We start from the raw sequence: 24,219 nt of genomic DNA, 5'->3' as shown, positions 1-24,219 counted from the left end.
TGCACGCCAGCGAGAATTCAACTCCTGCCTGATGCCAAGACCACACAGCGTCAGGCCTGGCTCCAGAGCTCAGGGGCTGCCACAGGTCAGCGCTCTGGGCAAGGCTTGTCTCTCCAATTCTGCAGTGCATTTTGGCTAACTTCTTTGGAATGAAGCAATCAAGCAATGTGCCAGAGGCTGTGAGCCCAGGGAAGCCTTTGTGAGGGAAAGGCCAGCCTAGGGGGTGTAACAGGGAGGTGGGGGTTTGGGAAAGGGGGTGTCATTTACAGGAACACTGTTCACTCTGGAGCAAAACTATGTGTTTGAACATGACTGTGATCTAGGAAACCCCACCTAGATGGGGAAAAACAGCGTCCCAACACCAGCTTAATCTTCTGTACAGGCCATGAGTCACATTCTGCTTTGAGTCCAAGTTGTGGTCAAACTGAAGTGTACTTTGAAAAAGAACACCCCACTTTGGTGCACAGGTCTCCAGTGTTTTAAGATGCCCAGACAAAGTTCCTCTAAGACAAACCTCCCAAAACATTTGGACTCAGAAATCACCAAATGAGGGAGGGCATTACTTTGGAGCTCAGGACATTTATGATCTCACTAATGCACATTCCTTGGCATTTCTCCATGGGGGCAGTGCCTGGCTCTGCAGGGTGGGTGCCCACACTTGATGTGACAGGCTGGCAGAAACTGGTCCCTCACACCCTTCTCTGTGTCCCTCCTCACCTGCTGCTGCGTTTGGCCCTTGCTCTTGCATAGTAAGCTTCGTAAGACTTCGGTTTCAGCTCCAGTGCTTTAGTGGCAAATTCCTCCGCCATTCCAAAATCCTGTCATTTGAACAGGTGTGCAGGTAAGTAACTGAATGCATTCAGAAATAAAAATACATACAGCATGGAAGAAAACAAACTTAGTACGGACTTTCTTTTTTGTATTGCATGGAAAACTTGATGGTTTTGGGATATTTTTCATGGATTCAACATCATTTATAGACAAAAGCCCCTTCCCCTCCAGTGTAACCTTTGCTGGCTCATGACCTCAGCTATGTCACTTTTTGACTTTAATTTGTGGAAGTGAAAGTCCCTGCACTCCAAGTCAGGGAAGGGTGGCAGAACAGGCACCTGCACGAGCTGCTTGCTGGATGCTGCCAGATTGCAGTGGGGAGAGTGACAGGGATCTGGAAGTTCTGGGCTGAGAGGGAGTCTTGTGGAGGTGTTTCTGGATGAGTCACTGCCCTGGGGAAGCGCTAACCCCCTAAGCATATGCTCCTTCATTTGAAATTAATTAGTATTCAAAGGAGCACATCTCCTGGCTCCTCCTCACTGCTGCCCCAGAAATCTGGAAAATGCCTCCACCCCCATGTGACGATGCGAACATCATCATCAAAAGGGAGTAATAAAAAATTCAAAGAGCTATAAACACAGCAATGAATTTTTAATCATCTGAAACGCACACTAAACCACTACTGCTTTGGAATTATAAAATGTCAGCGCTCTGTGAAGGACAACCAGGTTAGAGGGAGGAGAGATCTGAGAGGCCAAAGCAGCATGAGGGGTGGGCATGTCTCTGCAGAGGCACAAGGCTGTGGGGCTGTGCCATGGGAAGAGGGGACACTCACGTTCATTTTCCTTCGACACCGCGAGAGGTTGAGGAGCAGCGACACCTTCAGCTCGCGGAAGGTTTTCAGGTCTTCTCCAAACCCTTCTCTGGGGAACTTTTTCAGAGCATACTGGTAGCGCTGGGCAGCCTCTTTCACTTTTCCTTTCTATTAGAAGGAAAACATGTCAAAACTCATCCTTGGGTTGAGTGGACCTCCCTGCAGAGAATTCACTCACCAGCCCAACCAATGTTTTAGGTGGCTAAGGAAGCACAACTCCACTACTTAGCTCTTGCCTAGAAAAGAAGGGCAGAACATTTGATCAAGGGAACATCTGAGCTGGAAAGGCAGATGCCATGCACAAGTTGAGATCTCCCACTTCATACAGGAGCTGTCACGCTACAGCAGGAAACGTGGAGAAATGGTGTTAACTCGATACAACTCCATCTGGTTCTTGGCTGGATGGTCTTTTGAGCTGGGTGATCAGTTACCCATTCCCGGAAAACACCCTCCACCCAAAGCTTAATGCACATCCAGGAGGGTAAGGAACACAAACTGTGGGACTTTGTGGAGCTCTGGGGCTCAGAGAAGCCTCTGCAATAGCAAAGACAAATGTTACAGCACTGCTGTGGCTCTGAACTTGGACAAACAGGGTGAGATTCACCTCCCTGGACTTCAGATGTCTAAAACTCTACATCTAAGTCTGTTAAGTGGGTTCCTTTTATAATTATTGGTATGCAACAGTCACCTTCAAAGGTGACTCATCTCTGCTATTTTGGGCAACTAATTTTGGGATGGGATGATGTGCACCCTGAAGGGGGGCAGCCAACACAGGGTGAGAGAAAGAGGGCAGGATGGGATCTAGGACACACACAGTTCCTCAGGACACAGACATCAATTCTGCAGCTACAAACAGTGATTTTTAAAAACCTGTAGACTCAGGTTTTTCAGCTGTATCATGTATCTCTGGCAGGTAACTCCTACAATGCCAGCTTTGCCTATTTTCTGCTTCACCCTTAGAGCCTCACAGTGAATCACTGTTGTACTTGCACAATTTCTATGTGTGTGCAAATCCCCAGGTTTTAAAGACTGGCTTAAAACAAACAGAGAGCAAAAAAAGACAACCTAACTGTAACAGTGGAATGTCTCCCATGGGCTAAAGGACATGACAAAGCCAGCTGTGTCCTGACAATCTGTTCTCATTGCAAGAAGTTTATTCTGGGAGTTTTTCTGGGCTATTCTATCCTGTTGCCTTGATCCCCAACAGTGAGCTCACTAGGTAATGACAAGGCTGCCAGACCTGATGCAATGACAGCAGCACTCCCAACAAACACTTAGGTCCTGCTGTTTTCAGAGAGGAAATGAAGTGCTGGCTCTAATCCAATGCAACTTGGCTTTGCTTCAGCTTTGTTACAGATTTGGGCAATCAATCCCCTCTTCTCCAACCCCTCTAACCAAAACCAAACAGTTTAGAACACAAGGAATGCTGTGAGTGGGAGCTTTTATTTGCCATGGGTAAAGGCAGCAGCTTCAGGATCACAGAACCATTTAGGCTGGGGAGAACCAACCACTGACCCAACATGGCCAAAACCTCACACCAAGCGATGCTGCAAGTCACATCTGTTCCATGTTCCAATCCCACCCTTCTCACCTTGTAAAACATGTCTCCCTCCTCCATCAGCTTGCTCAACAGGATGATCATGATGTCAGGTTTGGAGGTTGCCATTGCCCAAGTTGCTGGACCTGTAGTGTACAGGATGCATGATGGGTAAAGAACTCATACAATGCAAGGGTGGTAGGAAGCTGGGTGGAAAAAAATACCCTGGGGTGGGAATTTCTGCTGGAGAGAACAACTTGGCATGGTCAAAGGGCAGAGTGCTCCAAAGGACTGAGCTGACAATTCCTCTGACACCTAAATTAATGTCATCCCCCTTGCAATGGTTTTCCTTTGCAGTCATTAAGGCTAATTCCAGTGGCCTGGGAAAGCATGGAGCAGTTTCCACAAGAGGGCAGTGCTGAATATGGGACATGCTGAGATGGGGGAAACAAACTGTATTTAAAGGAAAAATCAGAGTGGTTACATAAAAGCATTTCTACACTCAAATCTATGGACGTGTACTAGGGAATCTGCAGTTTGACTGTTGATAGGTGGTTTGTGGTTAAGTGGATTGTGATTTCCAGCTTCACAAGATGTGAAAGGCTAGAGTAGAAAATCCATTAAGGCAGAAAAAAAATGACAAAGGGAAGGCTGTGTGTAAGTGCTGCTGGTGCTGAAGGCATCACTGGGCTGGGGGCACTGGCTCTGCACAGGGGCCACCCTGCAGAGCCAGCTCCTATCTCAAGGACTAATACTGGGAGGGAAGGGGTGGCAAAAATTTGAGGACAGCTCATTAGTGTGGGTGAAGAGTCAGTCAACAATATTCTATAAGTAGATTCAGTACGTTTTGGGGGAAGGAGGTTAGTTTTTGAGTTCAAGTTATTCTCTGCAACAGTCATTAAAAAAATTATTTGAAGGTGAGGTAAATTAAAAAGATTAGAGGTGTTGGGGACGCATGCAGACTAAATCAAACAGGAGAAAGCAAGGCTAACAAAGCTATCAGATCGAAGCTGATGCTGACAGCAATGAGATATACCTCGTGGGCGACTCGGTAACGTCTGACAACCTTCAAAGAAAGGAGAAAACAAGAAGTTGTAGGAGAGAGGGGGGAAAAAAATGGATGAAGGTGAGAAAAAAAAAAAAAAAAAAGAAAGGAAAAAAGCAGCTGTGAGAGGCAGGCAGCGAGGAAGCCAATGCACCAGCAAAATCCCCTTTCACAGGAAAACGTAACGTGAGCGGCTGTGTGGCGCAGTGCAGGTACACTGAGGTCTGGAAGCATACACAGAGCAAGTGAACGCAGCAGCTCACAGCAAGGCATGGACAGACTACACTTGGCAACTCAGACTAGTAAAGATAGAAAAAGCATTACCAGAGGAAAGACCTTGCCAAAGAAACAGTTGTTTATTGATTAACTTTTGCTAAGTAATACGACAGGTAAAAAAATAAAGTCCCCATTTTATGAAAGAGAACCAAGTAGTCCTGACTCGCCGTCTGCTTTCGGAGTGTGAAGCAGTGGCCGGGCCTGAGGCTGCCTCTGGGTTATACTTGTATTTTTTAGGATGCCAGCCCCACTGTTTGAGTCCTGACTGAGCACAGAGCTGATGGCAGTGTTCCCCTGTTCCTACCTATCTTTGCTCCTTTCTTCAGGAGGGTGACGACAACCGAGGTGTTGCGGCATCCCACTGCTCTGTCCAGGGGCCGCATCCCACTGTAGTCAACGTGCTCGATCATGGCCCCATGGTCCACCAGGAACTGAACCTGCAATGAGAAGCCCAACAGTCAGTTCTGTTCTTGGCTGAGACCCCCACACACTGCTGGGATCAGCAGGGGCTTGCTCTTCTCCACTGCCTGGGCTAAAAGCATCTCCACGGTGTCTGATGTACATGGTGGGAAGCAGGCTGAGGGAGGGGATTCTGTCCCTCTACTCCATTGTGGTCTCTGGTGAGACTGGAGAGCTGTATCCAGCTCAGGAAGGACAGCAACCTGCTGGAGCAAGGCCATGGAGATGCTCCAAAGGATAGAGCACCTCTGTTAAGGAGGCTGGGAGAATTGGCATTGTTCAGCCTGGAAAAGGCAAAGCTCCAGGAATACCTCAGAGCCCCTTCCAGTGCCTAAAGGGACTCTAAAAAGGTTGGAGAGGGACTTTGGACAAGGGCCTGGAATGACAGAACAAGGGGGAATGGCTTTAAATGGAAAAACAGTAGGTTTTAACTGGATATTAGGAAGAAGTCCTTCCCTGCAGTGGTGGTGAGGCCCTGGCATCGGGTGCCCAGAGAAGTTATGGCCTCCCCATCCCTTGAAGTGTTCAAGGCCAGGCTGGACAGAGCTTGGAGCAACCTGGGAGAGTGTGAGGCGTCCCTGCCCATGGCACAGCAGAGAGTGAGATGGTTCTTAATTCCCTTCCAACTCAAACCATTCTGGGATTCTGGGATCAGCTTCTGCGGAAGCACCTTCCCATACGGAGGGCCATGACTACACGTGTCCATTGCTACACCGAGCGGAACCGTTTGATTTTATGGCTTTTACAGCAGATTCCCCTTTTCTCTGGGTGCGCCAGGGCCACTCACCACCTCAGCGTCGCCGTAGAACGCCGCCAGGTCCAGCGGCGTGCGGCCGTTCTTGTCCGCGTGGTCCGTGGCAGCTCCGTTCTCCACCAGGGAACGCACCACGGGCAGGTGGCCCTTCAGGCAGGCCCAGCTGAGCGCTGTCAAGCCCTCTTTGTCCATCAGAGAAATGGAGGCGCCTGGAAGAACAAGCAGCAGTTCACTTCTGAGCTCTCCGCTGTTTAGCACTGTTTACTGCAAACTCTGCTCAGCAATGACAGCTTGTTTTCAGAGAGCCCTGTACATAATTATTAATTCCTTTATTAACGTTCCTCCCACCACAGATCCCACCCTCTGTGGCAACTTCAAATACACTTGATGGGAACTGTGGCAAATGAGTTGATTCACACCAAGCTGCAAACTTTTTCACGCCTACCTCTGCAGGCTTTCCTGGCAAACATCTGAGTAGCATGGTAGATCTGACTTCCCTCATCTGAGACATCATCTTTTTAACTGCCTTTTTTTTTAAAAAAACTTAATCCAACCCCATTCCAGCCTGTGTGAGTCAGAGATGAAGACCATTTTGCTGTTTCAGCAGGTCACCATGGGGAATTAAGTCAATTCAGCTCTGTTCTCCTAAAAAAGCACATATTCTCCCTTCTTCACTCCCCTCCCCTTTACCCAAAAGCACACAATTTCCAGCAGTATTTCTTCCTGAACTTTACCCAATATAAATACAACGTTGTGGGATACACTACTGCCAACTGCAAGCCAGGGAGAGGAGGACTTGACGTTTTCTTGGATGAGGAAATGGCGCTGCCATACCAACGGGTCAGTATTGCTCCACACGGCATATGGATAGGGATATGAGAGCTGAACAGCAGCTTCAACTGAACACTCCTCTTCATGGCATGAAGACAACTCCTGTTGCCATGGCACAGCCGTGGCTGTGGCTCTGGAGAGTGCAGAGATTATCTGTGCCAGCTCTGCTGCTCTGAGGAGCTGCAGCTACCTGCGGGATGCTCCTGCCAGCAGCTGGGATGAATTGAGGCTGCAGTGCTTTTCTCCTGGAGGCAAACTCTAAACCTCCCAGCATGAGACTCCCTGCCTCTAGAATCTTCAGCAAATGTGGGTGTGATTGAATTTCCAAAATGTTCCCGCTCATCCCAGCTGACACAGCCCCGGTCTGCACAGGCTGCCCAGCTGAAAGCAGACTGAGAGTTCTCCCTGCTGGCACAAACTGTTTGTGGAGGAGTACAGCATGGCAATGTTTGCTCCAGGTGTGCTCAGAAACCTCTGGCCAGAGCTCTCAACACAGCGTGGAGTGAGGGGAGGAGGCAAACAGCACCTGGAGCCATCAGGAATGCCAAGGTGGGACAAGGGCTGCAAGGTACAGGCTCAGGGAGGGCAATGTAAAATCACAGACTCATCTAGGTTGGAAAACACTTTAGTATCATTGAATCCAACTGTTCCACCAGCAGTGCCAAGCTCTCCACGAACCATGTCTCCAAGTGCCACATCTTTAAATCCCTTGAATCTCTCCAGGAATGGGAGCTCCACAACTGCCCTCAGCAGCCTGTGCCAGGGCTGAACAACCCCTTCATCCCTCCCCCAGAGAAACCTGAGGCTCTTTCCTCTAGTGCCTTATTCCCTGGGAGCAGAGCCCAACCTCCATCTGGCTTCCTCCTCCTGCCAGGATGTTGTGCAGAGTCAGAAGGTCCCTCCAGGCTGACCTGCTCCCAGCTCCCTCAGCCAGATCCTTCCCCACCTCTGTTTTCTTCTTTGGACACGCTCCAGCACCTCAACATATTGCCAGTGTTTTCTCACATTGCCCACACTGTACCCAGGAACCATTCTGAAGCTGTGGGAAAGTCCCTCCAGATGATCCTGAGCTGACCCAAGCTCAATTTTTCCTCTGGATGAAGCTGGAGCTGGTATGGTGGGATGCACCACAGCTGGTCCCAACACTGTGTTTCCTCACATTGCCCACAATGCATCCATTCTGAAGCTGTGGGAAAGCCCCTCCAGATGATCCTGAGCTGACCCAAGCCCAATTTTTTCTCTGGATGAAGCTGGAGCTGGTGTGGTGGGATGCACCACAGCTGGTCCCCAACACCTCCCAGCATGTGCTCTGACCTTGTGCAAGCAGGAACTCCACAGTGCCCAGGTGTCCCTCGGACGCAGCCATCATCAGCGGCGTCCGGCCCTGCTTGTCTGCCATGTTCACATCAGCACCGTGTGTCAGCAGGAGATCCACGATCTGCAGCACACAGAGCCAGGGTCACACGTGGAGACACAGCTGAGAAGATGCCAGAGCCAAGGAAAAGCAGAATAGACACCACATTCTAAAAACTCCCACCCCTACAGGCATGGTGGCCTCTGGGATTGCTGGATGGTTGATTGAGGATTATGAAAATGAAGGGAGGTATAAGGACAGGAAAAATGTTCTGGTGAGTCATGAGCATCCTGTTTGCTTCTCAAATGGTGAGATAACCAGAGAAGCTGTGGCTGCCCCACCCCTGGAACTGTTCAAGGCCAGGCTGGATGGGGCTTGGAGAAACCTGGGATAGTGGAAGGTATCCCTGCCCATAGGAGGGGGATGGAATTAGATGATTAGATGATCACTATTCCATGACTCTATGATAACACAGGACTGCAGCCAGCCAGAGCTTGGGGCGACAGAAGAACCAGTATCACTCCTTTTTGCTCTGACCACTCCCCAAAAGAGCTGGGGCTTGTCTTCTCCATTCCAGCACGAGAGAAGGGACGGCCTGACCCAGCAGGGCGAGAGGAGCCCACTGACCTGCCAGTGTCCCTGTCTGACGGCGCTGAAGAGCGGCACGACCCCGCGGCGGTTGGGCTGCGCCACGGCGGCGCCCTGCTCCAGCAGCAGCCTGCACACCTCCAGCTTCCCGCGCCCCGCCGCCGCTGTCAGAGCTGCACGGGACAGGAAAACAGTCAGGGAGAGAGCCACATGCTCACCGGGGTGTTCTCCTACCTGGAAATGGCTCTTTCTGCTGGATGGGGTCTGAAAGGTCAAAGCTGTCTCATGGCGGGAAAAAACCGACAAAGAAAACGGGCTGGGTTGGTACAGCTTCCACTCTTGTAATTTTAGTTGCCTCAAAGGTCAGCTCTTCCATGAAAAGTTTACATCATGTCACGGAATGAGGCTGTCTGGGACAATCAGCTTTTACTGTTTTCTGCAAGTCACAGTGAAATGGGATGAGAACCCCAATAAGTATAAAATAATCTTGGCTGAGGTTCAAGGGGTGTCTGAGGTTCAAATTGACTGAGGTTGAAGCTGTGACTTAGGTTCAGGTTTAGCTGCAAAGAAATGTGATCATGATTTCAATGCTGTTTTCCCTAATGCCAAAGCCATAGGCTGTGAGGCCAAATGTATCTGAGAAGGGGCACAATATCCAGAGAAAATAAAGGTCTTCAGGTACTTGACAAGACCTTCTGCAACCTGGCACTGCCTCGTGCCACCATGAGTACAAGGGAGCAAGTGAGGGATCAAGCAGGAGGCACTGGCAGATCCTGCCAGCCACTGGTATCAGTCACATTTGTGGCTTTTCTTTGTCCAAACAAGCACAGAGCAGTGTAATCCAGATGGAGGACTTTTAATTTCCATATCCCACTTTAGTCTGTAGATCTTTGAGACCAGGGAAACAACTGGAAAGCAAAACAGGGTGGATTTGTTCACCTGTTTTCCAAAAAGAGCAGTATTTCTGGGCTTTGTTTCTGGCCAGGGCTGATCCTACCAGCCAGGGTCTTTGTGCAAACCCAAAAATATCTCTCATTTTCATATGCCCATGATATTACAGGCGGGTAGAAGCAACACCTGAGAGCTCTTTCCCATATAAAATGTGCTCTGTTAACTCAGAAGTGTGGTTGAGTTAGAGAACACATATTCAATCTGAAAATAGTTCCAAGTTCAGGACCTGCCGGTGGCTCGTTTCAGTATTAATTTTAGATCTTCTGGTTCCTCCCTCTCCCTAACTTTCTGTGCACTTCAGCACAGCTCCACTGGCTCCACGTTCTGCTGCTTCTGGTAGGAGTTGGAGCAGAAGGTGGGAGTCTATTTCTGACTGATGTCGCTTGTTTTTTCTTTGAAATACATTTCTGTGGGTTGGCCGATTACAAGGTGTTGATGGGTTTCCAACTGCAACACTGTTAATGGTGTGGGATTTAATTAATTCTCAATTCTCTTCCATATTATGGCTGAATTTTCTTCTCTTGGGGTTGAGAGACACCAAGAGTTAAATGAAAAAATCATTTTGCTGCCACAAGCAGAACGTTCTGCAAAATCTATAATCAGATCCATGTGGGTTTAAAACGTAAGCTACAAATATAGAAGGAAGCAGAGGGATTGGCATGCAGGGCTGCTGAATTCCACTGCTAAACCTGCTTGCACTCGAAATGTTGCAGGTTAATTTGACGCATTTTACATCAAAATTACTTATGTTTGTGACAATGAAAATATTGTGAATCACTCCAGTGTTTGGTGTTTGTTCTTCGGAGAAGGCTTTACAGAAACAGGATTATTTGATCCATAAATTGTCTACTTTCCTTTGCAATTCCTTCTTTCTGCAGTGACACATCTTTCTGCTGCTCTGTCCCTCCAGGTCCAAGCAATTGGAGCAGGGATGTGGCTCCAGCCTGTCCTTTGCAGCTCCAGCTCCAGGAAAGCTCAAAAGCTCAAAAGGAGCCAGACCTTGCTCCTCCAGGAGGAATTAAAGAGGATGAAAATGGGCTGGTTTGAAGTTTCACAGTCAGGTGAGTCCACTGAGCCCAGCCAAGGAGCAGCAACCAGGACCCAGCGCTGGTAAAAGGAATTGTGCAGCTTTTCCACGAGGATGCAGTTCCAGAAGGACCACTCACCGTGCAACAACCAAGTCCTGGCATAAACACCACACAACAACTGCTGTGTTTCTCAAAACAGCTCAAACAGAGCCTGAGACCAGGTTCAGGCGTGGATGTGCCCATCTCCATCAGCAAACCACAGCCTCCGACACCAGGGATCTGCAACAGCGTATTCTGTTTCTGCCGCTGTGTTTTCTTGTAGAAAAAACAACTTTATCTGGAGAAGGAATCATTAAAGGGCTCCTATCCAGCACGTGTATCTGTTTCGCAGCCTGGCAGCAAGACAAACACTGTGATGGAGATGTTTTTTGCACCTCCAACTCTGATGGAGATAGCATAAGTGACTCAGACACTTTTCTGCTGGGTTTTGATGTTAGCTCTGTCCCAGGGGGAAATGCTCCATCTGGAATTGGCTGTACTGTGCTGTCAGCAATTCCTAAACTTATGATGTCACTTGGCACTGCCATTGGGATGATATCAGGCTGATATCATCGAGCCAGGCATTTGGTTCTGCTCTGCGGAAGATGAGACATGAGCAACAAGTACCAAAACTCAGACAAGCCAGGATTCAGATTTTCAGAGCAGACTGCTATTTTTAGGTGAAAACCTGCGTTTCTCTCCAAATTTATTTAAACTCTCTATTTATTTTTGGGAAAATAAATAATACAGTTATGCAAAAGTGAGTCTTGAGTTTCATATAAACTTACAGACTTGTTTCATGTAGACAAAAGGCTGCTCAGTTTGATGGTTGGCTCATTTTTGCTCATTTTCCCATCACACCTACCACCAATTTTAATGTAAAAGTGCATATTCCTTTGAGATGGCTCCCCAGTTTGTGTATGATTTGTCAATCCCAAATCCACATTCCCAACTGTCCCAGTTACTCAGAACCCCTCTCTGATAGAGAAACTCCAAGGTGTCTGGTTAGTCCAGCTTTTTGCATTTTGGGAGGCAGAGGTGGGGCACAACAGAGATGGAAACAGGCTGGGAATGTCAGAGATACCCAGGGAAGGGAAGGGAAGGGAAGGGAAGGGAAGGGAAGGGAAGGGAAGGGAAGGGAAGGGAAGGGAAGGGAAGGGAAGGGAAGGGAAGGGAAGGGAAGGGAAGGGAAGGGAAGGGAAGGGAAGGGAAGGGAAGGGAAGGGAAGGGAAGGGAAGGGAAGGGAAGGGAAGGGAAGGGAAGGGAAGGAGACAGCTTCTACAGAAATCACCTGTCTCTCCCCAGAGGCTGTCAAAGCTGTTGATCTGTGCTCTCTCCACCTCCTCTTCATCTTTTTCTGGAAGATCGAGCAGGTAGGAGACGATCTGAAACAAAATGATGTGTCAGATCATGAACTGGAATGTGTTATACAGGAACTGCTGACACCACCACACGAGCTGCTTGTAATACACAGAGGAAAGGGAACAGTCTCTGCCTGGCACCTTGAGATCAAGGAAATACTCCTTTCTGAGATTAATCACTGAACTTGCTGCCCTGTACAAGCAAAAAAACCTTACCAAGTGTCCGGATATGATGGCAATGATGAGAATTGGTAGGGTCAGCTCCCTGAGACTGTGTCTGATCTGTTGGAGACAACCTGGTGTGTGCAGTGAGCACCTCCTGGAGGAGGTGAGGCTGAGAGGAGGTATTTGGTAGGAAAGAAACTCATTCTTAAGGGAAGGAGAAGGAACTGTGGGTCAGTGGGGCTCTTTGGAGTACTCATGGCAGTGCTGGGCTTGGCACTGGCTCAGCGGCTGGACTCAATGACCTTAATGGTCTCTTCCAACCTAAACTATTCTATATATAATTTTCCCCATCATAAATCTTTGTCAGGATGGCAGGAGGAAGCTCTCTGGCTCTTCTCTCCCTCGACACACAGTCCGAAGTTACATTTCTCACACTCCCCATCCGTGCTGGAGGAGCGGCGCAGGCAACGCGTGTCCATCCATCTTTAAAGTTTACTCCAAAAGTTTATTCTGACTACTGAAAGGCTTGTTATCCTTCCTCTCCTGGATGCCTGCCCAGACCACAGGGTTTGCCAAGGGATCTGTTATAGGAATATGAATCCCAATATAACCAGTTAGATGGTGCCTGGGCCAGTTCTGACCCTCGCTGCTGGGCCAAAGGCAGCACTGTGGTGCTTTACCCCAGAGATACCTTGGCTGGCGGAGAGTGCAGCGGGGCACAGGCGCAAGTCCAGGCTTGTCAGGACTCCATTTACCTCAGGAGAGAGCTTCTGGCAATGGTGAAGATAAGAAAGGGAGTGGATTCTGCTAGAGGGTTATATCCAGATGTTTATTCCATGGGTGCAGAGGTCTGCACTGGGACAATTCCTCCAACAGAATGGAGGCCGCATGGTCTCATTAACATTTTAAGCTCAGGGCAGGGGAAGGGGAGGGGACAGGTGAGCCACCAACCAGGTGAAGGGGCAGGGTCTCAAGGGACTAGGGACACCTATCACACGACGCCTTGCTGGTATGTTAGCCTGATTGACAGGGCACACTCAGCGAGGGGCGAGGGGGAAGGGAGAAGGTAAAACAGGACATTGCAACACACCGCAACAATCTGTGAACACTGGGATGCCACAGGGAGGAAGAGCAGGACGGAACCACTCCGGACTCCACCTGCAGAGGTTCCCTGGTGAGTGGGCAGGAAAAGGCCAACCCTTGGTGTCCCCCCATGCAGAGGCAGAGCAGGCCCTACCTCGGTGTAGCCCATGCTGGCAGCAGCAATCAGCGCCTGCTGGATGGCGTGGCTCTTCTTGAACACTCCCTGCTGCTGGCCAGCCATGCTCCAGTCGCACTGGATCAGGAACTTCACCACCTCCAAGTGTCCCCTGAGGGCAGCATGCACCAGGGCACACTGCCCGTTTTTGTCCAAATGATCCACCTGGAAAAGAGATGAAACAATCCCATTAAACAAAATCATGAGCAACGCATCTTTGCTTCTTCAGAGTTTCCGATCCCTGTTTCAAAGTAATGCCACATGTGCAAAATGTGCATTTTTCTGGTCAACTGTCACTTCCATGGCCAGAAAACAAACACTTCCAAAACAATGTCCCAGGCCCTGGCATTATCTTGGCCACAAATGTTTGGTTTGGGGAAAATATAATTACTTTTCTTTTAGGTTTCTCCTGTTTTCTTCAAAAACTCAAAAGATTACAAAAATATTTTTTCTGTTGTGTTCTGATGTCCAGCATTCAAATTTTCTTGTGCATGGAAATGCTATAACCTGGCCCTGGACACTTCTGGGGATCCAGGGGCAGCCACAGCTTCTCTGGGAACCTGTGCCAGGGCCTGACGCTAAATTACAGTTACATAATACATATGAGAAATATTTAATATATTATAACACATTCACATCAATAATATATCAATATTTCCTCTTTTTTCAACTCCTTCAGTAATCAGTATTGCAATTTTCTGCCAATATCTCAGTCTTCAAACTACACCAAACTGTGTTTTGGAGTATTTCTCAGTACTGTTAGGGATATTCAAGGAAAACTACTAGTGGCAGGACTTATGTCGCTAAACTCTCTGAAAATATCCAATAAAAGCAAAATTCTTTTTTTCCTTCATACCATCCGTACATTATTACAGACAACGCAACCCAGCAAGATTTAAACAGTCCCTCAGTCATCCTGACATCCATACCAAAACTACATAAACCCATATTTTGCCTTTTGAACTAAAATTAAAGATATAGGGAAACCACAAATTGTTTCCAGGAGGCTCTGCTTCAAAATTCAGCATAATTTTCTTCTTCAACAAAGCATTTTGACTTGAGTCATAATATACAATTAAAACTCCACTCATCACAAAGCTAAACAAAGGGGATTTTTCTAGGACAAGCCTGATGAAAATTTTAGGAGAATGTGTCTCAGGGAGATATTTAAAGAATGTTTTGTGCTGGAAAAGCAGCGTTGCCACTTTAACCTTGTGAAGTTCAAGGATTTCTCCAGAACATCCTTATGCAGGTCACCAGTGCAGCGTCACTAGGCAGCTCCTAGCCCAGACCTGAATTCCAGACACCAATTACCGACTCTCAGGAGTCGCTGTCGGTGTGGGACTTTCAAACCCACTATATTTCAGCAGAAAAAAGAACAAAACTAAAAGCAGCCTCCTGGTTTCCTCTGCTGGAGGATGCTGCCTAGCAAAGAGCTCCATGTCCTGCCTGCAGCTCCTACCAAGCCTTGAGCACGCGTGGAGCAGCTCAGATGAGCTTTAGAGCACCGTGGCTCCTTTACCTTGGCGCGTTTCTTGCACAGCAGCACCACGATGCTCAGGAAGCCGGCGGCGGCCGCGTAGCCCAGCGGGGTCAGGCCGCTCTCGGAAGCTGCATCGACGTTGGCCCCAAACTCCAGGAGCAAGGCCACCATCTCTGCGTAGCCCAGGTGGGACTGGACACACAGGACGGGGGCGTTGTTCAGAACTTCCGTGCGGTAATTCACATTTGCGCCTCCTAAAATCAGCAGCCGACTGACCTGCGCAAGGAAGGAGAGGCTCAGGCTGAGCTTTACAGGAGTGATACCACAGCAGAAACCAGGGCTGTCGCAGACAACTTGGATGGAAAATCTTTTCCTTAGGATTTTTCCTCCTGAGAAGCTGAGAGGCCTCAGGAACAAAATGTAAACAATGGTTATCTGCTGCTGTGGAATGGAACAGGTGCATCTGTGATTGGTCACATGTGGTTGTTCCTAATTAATGGCCAATCACAGTCAGCTGGCTCGGACTGAGACACAAGCTTTTGTTATCATTCCTTTCTATTCTTAGCCAGCCTTCTGATGAAACCTTTTCTTCTATTCTTTCAGTATAGTTTTAATGTAATATATATCATAAAACAATAAATCAGCCTTATGAAACATAGACTCAGATCCTCGTCTCTTCCCTCATCCAAGAACCACTGTGAACACGGTGACACAGGGCCTTGACACATCCAAACAAACAAAAGGACATAAAATGCTCAGTAAAACCATCTGCCCAATAGATGGTCCCATTTGGTGCAGATGGAGCAGTTTAATCATTTCCCAAGTGGCTAGGAAGTGGTGTGAGGGTGCTGCCACCCTTTGTTTTGGAACAAAGCCACTCCAGCCCTGCTGCAGCATCTGGGGACATGGAGGGGATTGGGGAATCAAAGCCCACAGCTGGAGAGAGCTGTGCTGAGCACCCTTCCCATGGGATTCCTCTGTCCCATTGCACGGCTCCCTTTGCCCTCAGCACCAGAGGAAAAGCCTGCACCTGATGCTCGAGAGTGACAAGGGAGGGACATGGGACAGACACTGAGCTCACCTGGCCTGGCTGGGAAGGACCTGGGATAAACACCCTCCCATGTGAGAAAACAATTCCAAACCTGTTTCTCTGTCTGAGTAGAGATGGGCTCACCTAACTCAACACATTCATCTTTTACCACTGCAAAAGAAGTGCCTGAACCAGCACATCCACATGTGCTGTTGGATTTGGAGTCACCTCAGAGTTCATGCCTATCTAAGCCAGAACCCTTTACAAATTCCAACATCAGTTAGCACATTCCACATCTTTGGGAAGGAAAAAATCCCATTTTGCACAGGCACAAACTCACTATTTGCTCATTGCAATGAAAAGGAAATCTTTTGTCAAAGAAGAGGAGTTGACAGACGACCTCACATGGTAAAAAAATTCTCAGCTGACTGAAGGCCTCTCCTCAGCTCAGGACAAACACCCAGCAATCTGCTCAGCCTGGCCAGGACACTGGACATGGCTCCTGTGAATACTCTGCATGGTCACTGCCCATTGCTGGAGCTTCTTTTGTGAATTCTGAACCCCCCAGCCCTCCAACTTTTCCTCCAGTACCTTTATGTTTGGGGTGTAGAGATTTCTCAGAGATGCCAACGCCATTGAAAGACCTTCAGTACTGTAGGAGATCCAAAGCCCTTGCAGGATGGAGGAAGATACCCCAACTTTTTTACTCAGACCCTGAAAAAGAGGAAGGAACTTAGATCCACATTTACAAATGTGCTCAGTCACACTGGGCAGATCCTCCTGGGCCTCTGGACGTCAAAGGAGTTTCAGGACAATAATGACTACACCCAAGATAATGTGAAAATTTGCCATATCTGACCTTCACAGTCAATTAATAAGTTTGTAGAAAATTACTTGTAAAGGTAATGTAGCCATCTCCAAGGTCAAGGAAAGGCAGGATTTAAATGTGAGCAACCAGACCCATTCAACACCCTCACAAAATGCCATGTTAGGAACACAGATTGCTGCTTTTTAAATTCTTAAATAAAGTACACAGTATCTGCTCACAGTGAGATAAATTCAGGAACTTTCAACCACAGCCAGGTATCTTGTACCAGACTGTCTCCAACTTTTCTACCTGGTGTCCATGATCAGGTTATACACAATGTATTGAAGGCCTGACATATTTTCCAGCACCCCTAATTGGCAGAACACATTCAAGCAGGTTTCTCCCCGCTGTGGAAGGAGCCACAATTTCTGCAGAGCCGACAGATGTGAGTGAACAGCTGGATGGAGGAGCAGAGGGGTGGGATGGTGGCTGTCAGCATGCCCTGAGTGCTGCTGATTCCCCACCAAAGCCTGCTGATTCCATGGAAACTGCACGGGCATCTTGCACTGCACACTCAATTCTGTCTGCAAATGCAAACCCTGCTTTTTCTGCTCTCTCTGGCACTCCCACCCCTGCAAAGCAGCAGGGCCCCAGCTCTGGTTTGTGTGCCTGGGATTGGGACGGTGCCACAAAACCTCAGCACAAGGTGGGGTTTGTTTCCTCTCAAGGAATCATCATCCCAACCCCTTGCTGGACTCAACTGCAACCTCTAATTCCTCTGCGTGAAAGATAATCTGCAGCATCACCCAAGCCATCAACAGATTTGTCATCTGAAACGGTTTTATCACCAAAAGAAGCAATAGATTAGACAAGCTCTTATAAATAACAGCTCCGTGTACTTGTTTCCTTAAAATTCAGGGAGCTAAACCACAAAAGATACCTGCTGCTTGTGTTGAGGGAAAGAGAGCTCAGGAATTTGAGCCACTGTGAAATGCTGCTTTTGAAATGACACAACACAAGACATTAGAGGTCAATATTAAATTTCATTAACTCAGGACCGTGACATTGGAAAGGGAAAGCATTTTTATAATAAACAGTTAAAATAATTTAAAAATAGTTATACTACTATCAAGCCTATAAATAAGTTGCTTGAATCACCATCAGGAAAAGGAAAAGGGTAGATATTTTGAGAATAGCCCTCTAAAGATAATATGCTATAGAAATCTTAACTGTTGCATTAGAATATATATATACACTTAGATATTAGTGCAAGACATAAAAGGTGACATTTACCCCTTAAAGAAAAAGTACATTCAACACCATTATCATTCAGTTACCATTCAGGCAAAAGCCTGCCCTACTTCTCATTTTTTAGCTCATATCTTCCTTTTCTAATTCCCCCTTCAGAACAGTGGGGCAGAGTGAATCCTTCACAAAAACAAATCCCAGTTTCATACAACATCTAAACCATACAGAGATCAGATAAAAATACAGCCTTGTTTTTACTAGTTTTAAGCACCCACAGGTCCTAACACTTTTAAGAAAATCTGCATTTCCTGTGACCTTACAAATCCACCCTCTCATTCCCACCTTCTGGTGCCTGGGCCAGCAGGAAGAATGATATTTAATTTATGGGTCATATTGGTATTCACATCCAAGTTTGCTTTTCAATTACCCAGGTCTTAAATGTCAGTGTGAAGAGAAGGATGGACCAATCAGCCAATTTCAACAACTATCAAATTTTCCCGTTACAACCTAAATTTTCATTAGACTCTTCAAAACCACTCTTTTTTAAAGATTTCTTTTTTTTTTTCTAGATGCTGCTACAAGAATTCATCTTTCAGGGCAGGAAGCATCTTATGGTAGAGAGCAATTTTAGGTAAGGAGGCTATCTGCTGAATTTACCATCTGAAGGAGGGTTTAATTTTAAGCATTTCTTAGGTACCACAGCCAATTTTCTAAACTCACTTCTACATGCTTCAGCAGCCTCAAGCAATCACACTTCTTACACCAACCCCACAATGAGACTGAGAGCTGCTGGTGCTGTGGATGAGGTTGGTGTAAACCTTCATCTGAATTTTTGTTACCTTAAAAATATGTGCTTTGAGGATGTGGTGTCCCAGTTCAATAGTCTGCTGTCTGTTTAATTTTCCTTCTTGTCGAGAAAACCAGAAGGCAAGCAGTGTGTGGCCACTCCTGAAATCAGAAGGAAAAGCGTGTCAATATTTCTCATTACACCAACAAAACAACTTCTGAAGACAAAAAATGCTAATCCTTCAACCACATCCAGCTTTGGGAAACAGAGCTGGCTGAATTCTCACTTGTAAACCAACAACTAATTGCATCCTTTATTATTGGCGATCACTGACAGCTCAAAACCCCTCAGACATTGGCAAACAGCAAACAAAACCAAACCCCGATATATGTTCTATATATATTTTCTATATATATTTTCTATATATATTTTCTATATATATTTTCTATATATATTTTCTATATATATTTCCTATATATATTATTTTCTATATATATTATTTTCTATATATATTTTCTACTGGGGAGTAAATGTAAATTTAGAAACACCAGAGGTACAATGCAATGAAAGCTCAAGTGCTGCTTTTATTGTCATTTCAACAGAGGCAAACCACATTTGCAAAGCTTGTAACTGACCTGAAGCCACTAGAAAATGCTATATTTAAAATATTCACGCTTTGAATAAAATGTCCTTTAAATGACACCTGCACTCACTACCCTGTGGACAGTCCCATGGAATTAAACAACTTTATTGCTTTGTAAAACTCCTTCTAAAAATGTTCTCCAGCTTTTCCAGTAATAAAGATGCTTCTGGCAATGCCCTACCAGACTGACAACCACAGCAAATTAACTGAACTACACACCAAGTCCTGTTAAAGGAAAAAAAATAAATCCATCAGACAATAAATTCTGTTGTTTTAAATACGATTTTATGGACATTTTTAAACCTTTAAACATTTACAGATTTCCATCTTGTAATGCTGCAAGTTCAACACGGCTGAATCTTCTCAAAGATGCGAGAAGATGATTCTCCACAGACACACAAAACACACATGATGCAGAAATGTGAAATTTTAATACCATTTCTGGGTGAGATCAGCAAATACCTGCTCCTGCATGTGTGGATACCACAGCAGGACATGCAGCAAGCAGAGCAGGAGCCAGAGAGGCTCCACCCTGGGACCTCAGTGCTCTGTGTGATGTTTTTTTTGGTTTTACCAACAAAATTATATTCTTCCTTAAGCCTCTGGCTGATCCCAAGGGAGTCCTTTTAAGCCACTTCATTTCTGGAAGTACATAAAAATGGGACTGCACTAAAAGCAATCTAACCCCTTCCAGCCAAGGAAAATAAAATATGATATCAACTGTGGCTTTAAAAGGGCTTTTAAGGACAGGAAATGTTATTAGCTCATCCCTGTCTGGCAAAGCAAAGAAATACCCTGGATGGCCAAACATCTAGTAAATATTACACAAGATAGAAGCTTTCACAGCAGTGAGGATTTACCAGCTCAAAATAAACTCAGAAAAAGAAGTGAATGACTTCTAATGCCCTGGCCAGGTTTTTGGCAAGGTGTCCCCTGAGCCCTGCCAATGAATCTCCTTTTGGATTGGTAACACATGGATTTGTGTGAGCAGAGCCCAGGGATGCTCTGTCAGCCCTCGTGGTGCTGGGAGGACAAGAATGTGCCTGCTGGAAAAACAAATAATAATAATTTTTCTTATGAGGCAAGACTTGATCCCCAGGTTTGGACAGGTGAGAGAGCACCACATCCCATTTACAGGTAATAAAACTGCTGCGCTGGTGGGGAATTCTGCTGTGCTTCACTCCAAAATGCAGCTCTGTTTATAGAGGCACCATCAGCTCAAATAACTGTTTGCTGAGATGTTTTTATTGACTTACAGTACTTTCACTCTGAGGTCATAAAAAGAAATGGAAGAAAACTCCCTTTTCTTGTCTGTCAAGCTGCTCTCCACACCTTGGCCTGGCACAGGGCCCGTGCTGGGATCCCACAGCTCCATCCCTTCCCCTGACTGGAGGAAAAGCCTCTCCAGATGGTGGCTCTGCCCATCACAACACAGCTCTGGTGCCTCAGCCGAGTGCTGAAAACCCATCAGCGTGTCCTGGTGCAAGGGAGTGCCTCTGCTCCCAGGCATCTGTGCTGTGAGAGCTCTCCACACAGCACCAACACAAGGCACAAACAGAAAAAGCTGGAACAGAAGGGCCCTGAAAGTGCTGATAGCACCTCGAGCTAACCCCAGCTTGTTGCCTTGCCTTCCTTTGGCTTTTCCCCTCTTTGGAAAAGGAGGAGAATGTCAGGTCTCCTATTAGACGAGACAGACAAATGCTCATTACAGTGGGTAACCTCTGGGAATGTCCATGGGAAGGAAGGAGATGCAGATCAAAAGGAAACAAGTGACAAGGAAACACAACTGAGTGGTGCCAGATACTGCTGGAAGTCAAGTGGAACAGCAATTGCTGGATTGAACCTGCCAGAAGATGAAAACCTGTAACTGCTGTAATACCCTCAGTCCATCCCATTAACCCATCAGATTCACAATGCTGCGGTGGTTTTGAGAGGGGCCCAGGTGTTCAGCACCACCCAAAGGTTGGTGGTGATCAAGAACTTGTAATTCACTGACCAGGGAGCAGGAGAGAGACTTTGGACAAAGGGTCTGGAGTGACAGATCAAGGGGGAACAGCTTCACACTGGCAAGAGAGTAGGTATAGATCAGACATCAGGAAAACATGTGTGAGTGTGGTGAGGCCCTGGCACAGTATCCCAGAGCAGCTGTGGCTGGAAATGTCCAAGGCCAGGCTGGACTGGGTCTGGAGCAACCTGAGACAGTGGAAAGTGTCCCTGCCCATGGCACAGGGTTGGACTGGATGGCCTTTAAGGTCATTTTCAACACAAACCATTCCAAGGTTTTATGATTCCACCATTCAGCTCTTTCCCTTTCAGGGGAGATCCTTCTGCTCCAGACTGTGAGAGGCCGTGCCCAAAGACTCTCCAGCCACCCCTCTGCCTCTGTGCTCCACATCACAGCAGAGCAAACAACACCAGGGCTTTGCTTGTTGGTGAAAAGCTCTTTGAGAATGTTTAGGAATGTTCTGTTGGATCTGTAACTGGATTAATCCTAAGCAAGAACTGAAAATCCAGAAACTTCACCAGTGCAGCCAGCTCCCAAACTGCTCTTCAGCTGCAGCTGGAAGGGTATTCACCTAAATTTCATTACAGACATGACTCTGGTGTTATGAATAAGGCATGTACGAACTACTCCAGAATAAGGTACAGTATTCATGAGTAATGCATTACCTCTGCAATGCTTCCCAGACCTTGGCTTTCAGCTGCTTGATAAATACTTGTTCTGTCAACATTAATTGGAAACTAAACCAGACTGCAACAGCACAGGCTTTTTTTTTTTTTCCTTTAATACAGCAGAGTGGCAGTAATGATTTCTACATCAAGGAGCTCAGTGAAATGATATGCTTTGAATTTCACCACTGCAGAGTTTATCATCAGAGATTTTTCTATTTTTAATGTAAGGTTGTTGTTTTTTTTTTTTTTTTTGGTGAAAAATTAATAGCTCTGCCAGCTCAGCTCCTGCAGCTTTAATCTGCTCTCTGTGCCTGTATCAACTCCTGTCATGGTCAGGAGTCTGCCTAGATGGGCACAGAGGTGTGTGTGTGTAGAAATGTGCATATATACAGTGTGTATATAGATAAATAGTTATATATGTAAAAAAGACATTAAAATGAGTCTCTAATCATTGCAACACAGCATAAACCAGTGCACACCTACAGCAGCTCTAAGGAAGGTAAGAGAAGGCTGCACATGAGGTTATGTGGAATTATGGAATGGTTTGGGTTGGAAGGGACCTTAAAGCCCATCCAGTGCCACTCTGCCATGGCAGGGACACTTTCCACTGTCCCAAACTGCTCCAAACCCTGTCCAGCCTGGCCTTGGGCACTGCCAGGGATCCAGGGGCAGCCCCAGCTGTGCCAGGGCCTGCCCACCCTCACAGGAAACAACATCTTCCCAATATCCAATCTAAACCTACTCTCAAGTGATTCTGAAGCCATTCCCCTTTGTCCTGTCACTCCATGCACTTAAGAAGAGAAGCTGGATCTGATCTCTACACAAGTGTCCCTCACCCACCCAAACATGAGTCACACACAGCTCTGGGTGCACAGCAAGATGCTGCTGGGTGTTGGTACCTCGAGCACAGTCCCCAGGTGACCTCATTCCTCACGTCACAGATGGAAAAGGACAAATCTCACTGATAAAATACTGCTGGGACCAAAGAGCAGTGAAACACAGCAGATCAAATACAAACGAAAATACTGAAAGCTTCCAGATCTGTGCATCATCTAAACTCTTCCAGTTCTCAGGTAAAAAAGATTTTAAAGAGTTTAAAATGACTCTGGTGGTAAGGCATTGCAATACCAGAGTAAAAGACAAGTATAAAATAAATGAGAATCAGTCCTGTTCACTTCTGAACCTCCCAACATCCAAATTCCCTGATTTATACCCACATCTCCCCTCTTCCAGCTAATCCCATGAAAACATTCCCAAATCAAGAGATTTGACACTGTGCCCAGTGGATCTGGTCTTCAAAGAGATGTGTGTTCACATTTCACTCAGCTCTGCCAAGCGCAATGTCATAACTGCAGTGCAGAGACCGACGTGTGCTCTGACAGAGCCCAGAGCCTCTCCCCTGCAGAAGGATATCTGGGAGCCCCTCTCAAAGGAACAGTTTATCACCTAAATTGATTTATTGATTTTTTTTTTTTTGTAATGTAGTTTCCCTCTGATGTCATAACTGCAAATTAACTTGGAAGGAATTCACATTATTAAAAAAAAAAATTAAATAAGATAGTCAAGGCTACTCTCTCCTGCACTGCTGGAAGATGATTTTGCTCTAAAAGTGGGTCTTAATATTTCAGGAATAAAGTAAAAGGAAGAAATTCAGTAACATTTCTTTCTTCAATCAGTTTCTGGTTAACTCTATTCCTCTCTACTCCTCTCTTCTTGGTGGCTCAGTGCCACAGGATGAATTAATCTGTGAATGTTTTGTTCCATTTAGATGAGGAAATGGCCCAGCAGACAGAAGTTTAAAGTCCAGAAGAAAAGAAAAAGATCAGATTTTATGAGGACAGTAACCTAAGATACTGAATATATTCAACCCCTCCCTGCATCCCAGTGCTGAGGTTTGCATGGCTGATGAGCCAGCTAAAACGAGCTGATGTCCTTTATGGTGGCACTGATCACATCTGCTCTCCATCTCATCTGTCACCATTTATCATCTGTGCTTTTTCTCCTTGTCTCTTCCAACTGACACTGCAGCTGCAGTTCAGGGCAAAACCTGCACAAAAGTCACTTCACTGCACTGCTAAATCCCTCTTACAGATTCCCAGCTCGCTACCAAGGGCTTTAGTAATTTGGTTTTGATCTCTGATTTCTGCACGAGATTAGGAAGGGACTCCAAGACAGCTGGAGAGGGTCTGGAGCAACAGGACGAGGAGGAATGGCTTTCCACTGCCACAGGGCAGGGTGAGATGGGATATTGGGAAG

At 46.6% G+C, this 24,219-nt stretch overlaps 1 protein-coding gene across 12 annotated transcripts in view; it reads right to left on the bottom strand.

The window, feature by feature from the left end:
• The window catches only part of TANC2 (tetratricopeptide repeat, ankyrin repeat and coiled-coil containing 2), a 148,889-nt gene that overhangs the window by 8,030 nt on the left and 116,640 nt on the right, over positions 1 to 24,219 (bottom strand). For 11 of the 12 annotated variants that reach the window (XM_064733703.1, XM_064733709.1, XM_064733708.1 and 8 more), the window contains 13 exons: positions 18,700 to 18,808; positions 16,396 to 16,518; positions 14,814 to 15,050; positions 13,271 to 13,456; positions 11,799 to 11,892; positions 8,529 to 8,662; positions 7,862 to 7,985; positions 5,750 to 5,925; positions 4,808 to 4,940; positions 4,219 to 4,248; positions 3,237 to 3,328; positions 1,607 to 1,753; positions 718 to 818 (listed from right to left, as the gene is read on the bottom strand). In XM_064733703.1, coding sequence (XP_064589773.1) covers positions 718 to 818; positions 1,607 to 1,753; positions 3,237 to 3,328; positions 4,219 to 4,248; positions 4,808 to 4,940; positions 5,750 to 5,925; positions 7,862 to 7,985; positions 8,529 to 8,662; positions 11,799 to 11,892; positions 13,271 to 13,456; positions 14,814 to 15,050; positions 16,396 to 16,518; positions 18,700 to 18,808 — 1,686 coding nt within the window. The remainder of the gene's footprint in view (positions 1 to 717; positions 819 to 1,606; positions 1,754 to 3,236; positions 3,329 to 4,218; positions 4,249 to 4,807; positions 4,941 to 5,749; positions 5,926 to 7,861; positions 7,986 to 8,528; positions 8,663 to 11,798; positions 11,893 to 13,270; positions 13,457 to 14,813; positions 15,051 to 16,395; positions 16,519 to 18,699; positions 18,809 to 24,219) is intronic. The other variant, XM_064733706.1, reaches the window with a different exon arrangement.

The sequence above is a fragment of the Zonotrichia leucophrys genome, chromosome 27 (genome assembly GCF_028769735.1).
Source record: "Zonotrichia leucophrys gambelii isolate GWCS_2022_RI chromosome 27, RI_Zleu_2.0, whole genome shotgun sequence".
NCBI classification, from domain to species: domain Eukaryota; kingdom Metazoa; phylum Chordata; class Aves; order Passeriformes; family Passerellidae; genus Zonotrichia; species Zonotrichia leucophrys.
The sequence above is the reverse complement of the archived record's forward strand: the minus strand, read 5'-3'. Positions and strand labels throughout refer to the sequence as shown.